The following is a 9110-nucleotide window of genomic DNA, read 5'->3' as shown; positions in this document are numbered from 1 at the left end:
GCTCCTTCCCACTCCACCTGCAACCCCAGCTTTCAGAGGAATCATGTCCTTGATGACACCTTGATTTTTGATGGCTAGCCTCCAGAACCAGAAAATTATACATTTCTGTTGTTTACACCAGAACAACGGTATGCTGTAGTTTGTTACAGCATGCAGCAGCCATGGCAAAATAAGACAGGGGGAAAGTAGCCAAAAGACAGGGTTGCTCAAGAAGTGATTTAACAAAACTCCTTGAGGACATCCATCTATACAGAGGAATATGAACATCAAATAGTTCATCAACTAAGAGGATTCTAGAACATTAGTTTGCAAAGAAAGTTCGTAATTCCAAATTTACATTTATAATTAGATTTTTTCATTCTCATTCTCTCACAAGTGCACAGTGGAATACTGCATAAAAAGTGATACTGCAACAGACTGAATGCAGGGATATGAAAATCCAGGGGTTTTCTACAGAAATAAAGAGAGTGCTTTAAAAACTTGTTTAATTTCCACTATGGTAAATAGCAATAGATATAACCCACATAAACTAAAGTTCTTTAGGTTCCTTAGTAATTGTAAAAGTATAAAAGGTTCCTGAGACTAACAAGTTTGAGAACTGCTGCCAAACTTGTTAATAAATTGTTAATGTCACATATATATTATGTATTACATAAATATTACAAGTATTATTGATATTTTTACTGTTAATGGTATTAGGAGAGTCCATTTAGACCAGATACCATACTTGATATTTAAGTTTGCAGATTCAAATATCAATACCACTCAAAAACCACTTTAAGGCAACAGATAATGGGTGCATCTATGGTGGGCCTCTGTAACACTTCTAATTTATGTACAACAAAAAGATCCATAGGGGAGCAAGTGTAGCTCAGTGGTTTGAGCACCTGCTTTTCCCATGTATGAGGTCCCAGGTTTAATCCCTGGTATCTCCTAAAAAATTTTTTTTTTAAAGCTGCAATTTGTGAATGGAGTAGTTTCCTCACCAAACTATAAGCATGAACTAAAGAGGAAAGAGGAGTTGTGCATTTCTATGACTAAAATTTGATATTAATGTGCTTTAAAACTTGAAGTTTTATTGGAAAGCTATTTAAAATTTTCTTCTGTGAAATCTCACTTTTCAATCTACTTGTCTTTGAATCAGTCTTACTCTAAATGAATAGTTTAATTCTACATATGTATGTTATACCTATGCATTATTTTGTTATTATGTATATGACCTTTCAAATATTGCCAAAAAAGCAACAGGAAATTTGACAACAAAAAAGAGATAAGAAAAACCACACACATTAATAAACAAGACATGCTGGAAAGCTTAGGCTAGCTATGTAATTCCAAGACAGGATTTACTGTCCAATGTCCTCTTCCTTAGGTATTTTTTTTCCCCAATTGAAAGGGAGTATTGGGGGAAACACAAGTTTACATAAGCTCTGAAAAATGAAACTTGTGCCTTTTCAAGAGGAGTGGTTTGTTCAAGACAAGTCCAAAGACTGGTCATGGTTGGAAAGGCTTTACATTTAGATATCAGAAGTTATTAACAGGTACATTTTTTCTCTACAACACCTCACAGAGGAAACATTTCTTAGCTTTAATATTTGGAATAAGTTTGTGCTTGTACATTTCCTATGTGTTATGTATAAATGTTTTCTTTTTATTGCATTTATTTACAAAGAAATAACATTACACATGTACACATGCATCCACGTGCAGCAAATGATTCGACCCAAACTGTTCAATGAAAAGGGGAAGTAATGTTTCTGGGACTTAAAAAAAAGAATAATTTAGGTTAAATATTTTTAAATAACAGCATTAAATAATGAAAGCAGACATTATGGAGTGGATTAGTATAAAGGATACATGCAAACTTAAATATTTCATTTAAAAACCAACATATACTTTAATTCACTGATCATTTGATTGGTGGTCCGAGTTTTTCTTTGAATAGGCATCTGCTGATTTGAGTTCCTGATGTCTTTTTCCTACGAACCACGTCTACAAGGCTTCACCTGAAAAACACTCAGAAAAAGGGCAAACTTCTACATATTTTCCCTAAGCTTTTGGTTACCTAATCTACACCCAATTAGACAACTTGCCTTTATCTCCTATTTCTAAAGCAGTCCCTTTAGTTTTCATAGAAACCCTTTCAGTAACAATTTATCAGTTTACGTATTTAAATTTTATAACACAAGAAAAATAGGAAGAACAGGTTTAGAAAGAAGCCACATGACTCTCCATAAGCACACAAACTGACAACGTGGGATCAGAAGCACATGGGCATCTTAGAAAATAGTTACTAGATGCAAGCGTTAATTGTGCTCTCAGCCCTGGGTGTTTTACGGGATACAAAGACAGTTAACCCAGCAAGTCCCAAGCAGAAGTAAGTTTGACATATTTGTTGGGATAATAGCAGTAATATTAGCATGGATGCTATTAATAGACTAAATATGCATGCTGATATTAAATATGCTAATATCATTGTAGCACGGGATACACCGAAGCTAGTATTTTTGCTTCATTTGTAAACTTTTTATCAAGATAAAATCTTCCTTTTGAACATACAGTTAGAACTGCCATCTTGTGTATATTAAGTAACTCTTCCTTCCAAAGTTGCACAATTTCACTGAAGAAATATGGAGGTAATACATTCACATTAAAGTTCCCATTTTGAAATATCGCTACATATTCATAACAAAGCTCTTACAATTTACTCATATATTTAAAAGACACTCAATATCTCTGAGCATTTTTAACAAGCAAAGCAGAAAATTTGTTCTTGATATAATTTGTCTTTGGCATCTCTAACTTTCTTCTATGGTTTATAGTTTTTCTTACCAGTATTCTCCCACATTTACTTTTAGTCTAATTTTCCTTTGGTTCTGCCATCTGCTCTAGCAGGATAAACTCTACCTATATTGTTTTATTTTACTAAGAAAAGGCATGGCTGACAGTCACTGAAAATGCTGGAAACCAAAGGAGCAGAAACAAAGATACATGTTAATTTAACTAAGTTCTATTCAGGTAGTGAGGGTTCTCAGGATCTGAATATGAATTGAAAGGAAATAAAGATGTCATTCTAGCCTTTAAAATATTGCTTAAGCATCTCCTACCTCAGGCTTTTCTCTCCATCCAGTCTGTTCCTAACTATAGGTAGACATAATATTTTTTTGCCATCATCTAAAACTTATCCCCACTACATCTTCAATCCCTTTATTAAAATTGCAGCTTCTACATACACACAATTAGAATTCAAGGAAAAGGTATGAGTCTATGTTAGAATTCCTCCAATATTCAACTGTTCTGCTGGAAAAAGGAGAAAGGGGAAGGCTCAAAAACATAAGGAAAAAGTAAAATATATTGGCACACAAGCTTGCTGGAGTAAGGCTAAGTAACAGTAAAACGAGTTTCCTTGTTCTTTAAAGACCCAAGTGTAAGGGGGAGGGAGCATAATTCCCCCACTCAAGCGTGGGCTGCATATAGTAACTTCTTTGGTAAAGAACACAGTATGGAAACGGGGGAGAGGAAGATTAACAAATTCCAATAGAAGGGCAAAATACCTACAAAATACCTGACCAGTACCCTTCAAAATTGTCAGTCATGGAGAACAAGGAAAGTCTGAAAAACTGACAACCAAGAGTACCCCGAGCAAACAAAAGAGCTAAATGCAATGTGGTATCCCAGATGGGATCCTGGAATAGGAAAATATATTGGACAAAACAAAGGAAAAATGACAAAATTACATACTTTAATGATAATGTATCAATATTGGTTCATTAATTTTAACAAATTACCATATTAATCTAAGATGTTGAGTTTCTCAATTTTTCTGGAAAACTTCTAAAAATATTTTAAAAGAATGTAAGGAAAACATGAGATGGCAGAAGAAAAAGTTCAGATTTCTTTGGGGCACATTTTCTTGCTTTTATCAACAACTGTGCAAAAAACAGGGATTTTGTACCATTAGATTTCAAAATTCCCTGAAAAGTAGTAGTCACATTTTTATCAGATTTAACCAATAAAATATGATTTGGAGTACGCATTACCAATATTCTGAGGTAAAGGTGACTTAAAAAACTATTCTGGTTTTCAAACTTACTTTGAAAAGAATATTCACCATTGTTACAATAAGTCATAGCCTATAAAAAAAGAATATTCACCATTGTTACAATAAGTCATAGCCTATAAACTATTTAAATTATAAATTATAAAATCTAAGAACTGGAAGGTACTTTAGATACATTCTACTTCCTCCTGATTTTACTGATATCACTAACAAGGAAGGAAGGAAGGAATTGCCCATTGTGAAGCTACCTTCTAGTGACAGGCAACAGCTGGAAGTCAGCGCTTCAAATCACAATTTGGTCAGGTCGTTTAGAAATACCCCATAGTTTTAAAAAATATTCTAATATATAAATTTCTAGGGGTGTGCTCTATATAAGGGATATTCTTTTGTGGGGCAAGTAGGGTAACAAGGAAAGGGGAATGTTTGGTTTTAAAAAAGGGATGGGGAACCCACCAGTGTTGTAACTCAGTATATTTTTACAAAAAGAAATTTTCATTTACATTTAATCCCCATGTTGTACAGGTAACTCCAATTATAGAGTTGACAAATTCTGAATTTAATGCACTGTTTATAAGCTATTTTAATTGACACTACTTTGTGTGGGTGATATACAGGAGAGTCCTGCTTCTCAATACTGCACTGACATGAGGAAAGAATACCATCAAGCGTATCCAATGGCAAGTACTATGACTAGAAAGCAGATCATGACTTGCCAATATACTATGCAAGATAAAGCCATTGAGCCAATGAAAATTATGGTCCCAGCTACAAGGAGGAGCTTTAAAAGTGCAAGTATGACATAAACCCTTCCTTTAGGGAGATGACTAGTAAAAAGCAGGCTTTGATGATGTGGTGTGAGTGCAGAGCTCCTCGGGTGATCCCATAAAGTGTGCCCTGGACCTAGGCCAGCAGTGCTGCATGCAGCTTGCTGACTTTACAGCACAAAACTCAACTCTTCAGTGCCCCTCTTCTGAACCTTGGGTTCAAAGCCTGGCAGTGACCAATGCACCATCTAGAGTCACTATCATCCTGTCCACACATCAGCTTTATCTTTCCAAAGGTTAATATCCAGACTGTTAGGAAATCATTCCTTGGTACCAGGAGTGGGGGGTGAGGTTTATCAGATGATTAGTGCCACTACTTCCGCATATACATGAAAAGAAATAGGTCTTCTCTTTCGACGTTTATTTAGTACTAAGAGCATGTAATTCAACAAACTCATGAGTGTGGATAAAGATGATTAGGATATACTGCTATCCTCTCTTTTATTCCCCTACTTAATCTAAACGGTCAACAAGTGATATAATCTATTTGTATCTGAAAGATATGTCAATCAGGAAATTCACAATACTGTAGGCAAAGATGTGTAATAACCTCTGACAGACAAGACATATTTATAAAGATAAAATAGAAAGAACACAGATATGAGTGAACAATTTTTATTGAAACCCTCAAAGATTAGATTAAAGAGGACCAAATGGTGAGTTTGGGTACCATAACAGAAAATCTCACCTAACTGTACCATCATTCACAGAAATGAACAAACCCAAACACGACAAAATTCAAATTCCCATGTAATTGCTACAAGTGAATGTAAATGAACTAGTCATTTTATCATAGTTTTCCTTTAATCAAGAATCAATAAGAAGGGAATTTACATGGCATAACAAAAGATATGCAAAACTTAATGAAAACACAATTTTCTTAAATTTCCCAAACTTATTTCTACAGAATGAAAAATGCACTTGAAATGATTAAATGACTAAAGCTGATTCTTTCTTTATTGCAAACTGTTTTAACATCAGCTTTATCCCCATGCATGGTATTAAAAAAGAACACAGCTTTTGAATTAGAAAGATCACTTAAGTTAAAATGAGGAATTAAGTACTGAAATTAGGAAAAGGCTGGGGTTTCTTTTGAAAGGAATCTTCAAGTACCAATATGTATAGAGAAAGAATACTAATTTTGGTTACATTTTCCCCGTACTGTTAAATATACAAACTATAATACCTTTCAAAATAAAATACCCACATAAGATAATTTTAATAGGAAACATTAAAACCAGAATCTTGGAAAAAACATTAAGCAAGAAATTTACTGGGCCAATAATTTCTTAATTTGGGATTACTCAAACATTTGATTATGTGTCTCCTATTGTAGAGTCCAGGTTCTCTCCCTGAAGGTCCCTACAGTTAAGAAAGATTCAGTTAGTTGTGCTGATGAGACAGCCTTCATTTCACTCAGGGGAAAAACATCTTGCAATACACTGATAGACCAAGGAGGAAGAGAAGGCGGGTGCTCTGGAGAAAGCGTAAATGAGAAAAAAACAAAATTACCCATTGAAAAGAAGAAAAAAAAAAAGTTTTTTTTCCCAAAGGAATGCTGCACCCATTTCATTTAAGATTAGAAATCCAAGTTAAAGGCACTGGGATGTACTCTTCACCATGAAGAGACTACCCAATTACACTTGACATTTTCTGAGCTTCTACTGCAATCAGCTTGCTTTTTGAGTGCTTCCATGACACTTCTCACATAGAAACCTAATGTAAATTAAACTAGTTTGAAACCATTTATAATGGAACTATTTTTATAAAAATATTCAGAGTTGCTAATAAAGCACCAAGAAAAAGAGAACCTCAGAGGACTCAGATCCTTTCTACAAGATCATCAACCCCTTACAGTTTTTCCTTAATAGGACCTCCAGAATGACAAAAGTCACCTTTGACATGTCCTATCTATAAGGGATGTAGAACATTGCTGTGGTGACTATACCCAAATGCCAAGTTTCATTATAAATAGTTAAAGAAATACACATGCAAGATTCATGGCTTATTTCTTAAACTCTTAAAAAGGTAAAATAGGTGCAATTTTCCTTTAAGAAAATCTTTATTTTTTAATATACTACTAATATTTTGATGTTCCCTTCAGTAAACACTGATATAACTACACTGGGACTAATAAAGAACTGTGAAATAGCTATGGTGATCTACAAATACTGTAATTTTTTCACTTCATACAGTATTTGTACATTTTAAGAAAACATTGTACAAAAAATTCTATAAACGAAAGCCTCAAAGAAATATGTCACTAAGTTTTTGAATTGAAGTGACCAAAGACCGTAGTAAATGAAAACATTTCTAAATATAATGTAAACATAAATGGAGTAATGCCAAATATCAAGGTATTCAAATCTACTGTATTGCTATTTTCACCCTTAACATATCATATCTTTCTACGTAGCTTTCATTGTTTAGAACAGTAATATAAGGGGCAGTACATTATCTTTATAACCGTATACCATCAAATCAGTTAATACAGATGTTTGACATATTTAATTATATAAAATCAATTTGTTTCAAGATACAAAATTAATGTTGATATGTAATTAATGAGAAAAAATAAGATGTTAAAAAGATAACTATAAGAATACCCAGATATATGCTGTATTCCCATTTATATAGCTCTGATCAATAAACATCAACACATTCACTTAGATACTGATTTAAACCATGGATCAAGGCCATATTTTCAAAAATTTTAAGGATGCTAGGACACTGCAAAAGCTGGAGAAAAAAGTTGAGGAACAGTATATGCTTGCTAAACAAGAACTATGTTTATTTAGCTAGTGAATACCTAGAGTAATAAATTTTTACTTCATGATAGCAATCAGGCTCGCAAACACCCAGAAATAGGAATTAAGGGTTTTGAATGTAGTTATAAAGGTCATAAAAAGTCTGATTAGACTGAGGTACATTTACTCAAAATTTTGAGATTCATTAAGTGGTAGCAAACAAAATAATTCCTCAGACAAATGCACATTTTTCAGTATACATCTCATTGGGGGAAGGAGGGGAGAAGAATGTGCATTAACTGGTGAAATTCACCAAGCTGCATATCAATATCCTGTTACACCAAACAGTTTGAAGACAAGGGAAATGTTCTAATATAATTTCAGATTATGTTTCATTTGGCTAAAATAGAGCTTAAGGTTGCTTTGCCATATTAAAAGTTTACTACAATAATTTTTCACATAAACATTTAGACTTGAACTCCAGGACTAAATATGGCATGATTATTTTGCTTTTAATCTGTCAAATAGCTAAAAACTGACAATTTAAAACCTACAACAAAGAAAAAGTTGAAGCAGTGTGACTCTTACATCATTGAACCACTTCTAATGGTTAACTGTTAGTATTTAACAAATTCAAAGAGTTAATGAATCCTTGCATTCATTCAGTCTTCTGTGCCTTAGCTAGGATGCATAATTACAAAAGACAGCAGATACTGGTAAAAGCTTCAGGACAGAAAGTGCTTGATGAAGTTACAGTTCTCAAGTGTTTGGTGAGAGTATAAGGGCAGATGCGCTGATGAAAACCATTACAAGAGTCAATTCTGTGTTAAAGTGTTCAAAGATGTCACCTTAAGCAGAAAAAAAGCTTTAATAACGTCTTCCTGACGTATTAGGCATTTCCAGAGTCTACATCATTAGTGTTGCAATTCTAGAAGGACGACTCCATATGGTTATTGTTTGTTTCTATTTCTCTCCTGGAAAAAAAAATATACAGAATTATAACAAAATAGTATTATTAAATATTTAAATCATATATACATATAATGCAAATCACCTCCATAAGAAGAACTCCAAACACAAAGAACTATTTCAGGAGAATAGAGATCGCCTCTCCACAGACCTATTTTCCCACAGGATTTTGTTTATGATAGGAATATTATAATAATGCCTTTCTTGCCCTTTCAATTAGTTTTTGTTGGTGAAGTAGCAAATAAATACTACCTTTAGAGCAATATGAAAACTACTGGCTGGGGTGGGGGGAAGGAGAAATGGTAAAAAATTGCATTAAAATTAGTATTAATTTTAAATTAATTAAATTAATTAAAATCAGTATTAATTAAAAAGCTGTTTTTAATAACAAATTTCCTCCATGTCTTGTTCTTTCACTCAGCATTTTACAACTTTTCATATCAAGAAGTATGTGGAGGGAAACAGACTTGGCCCAGTGGTTAGGGCGTCCGTCTACCACATGGGAGGTCC

The 9110-nt window shown here is 33.6% G+C and overlaps 1 protein-coding gene across 8 annotated transcripts in view; it reads right to left on the bottom strand.

Annotated features, from left to right (window-relative positions):
* Positions 1–5485: 5485 nt before the first annotated feature.
* The window catches only part of YTHDF3 (YTH N6-methyladenosine RNA binding protein F3), a 42133-nt gene continuing 38508 nt past the window's right edge, over positions 5486–9110 (bottom strand). For all 8 annotated transcript variants that reach the window (XM_004463913.5, XM_058275573.2, XM_004463914.5 and 5 more), the window contains one exon: positions 5486–8605. In XM_004463913.5, coding sequence (XP_004463970.1) covers positions 8582–8605 — 24 coding nt within the window. In that variant the 3' untranslated portion in view covers positions 5486–8581. The remainder of the gene's footprint in view (positions 8606–9110) is intronic.

This window comes from Dasypus novemcinctus, chromosome 14 (assembly GCF_030445035.2).
Source record: "Dasypus novemcinctus isolate mDasNov1 chromosome 14, mDasNov1.1.hap2, whole genome shotgun sequence".
In the NCBI taxonomy this organism is placed as follows: domain Eukaryota; kingdom Metazoa; phylum Chordata; class Mammalia; order Cingulata; family Dasypodidae; genus Dasypus; species Dasypus novemcinctus.
Note: the sequence above shows the minus strand (reverse complement) of the source record. Positions and strands in the feature narration are given on the sequence as shown.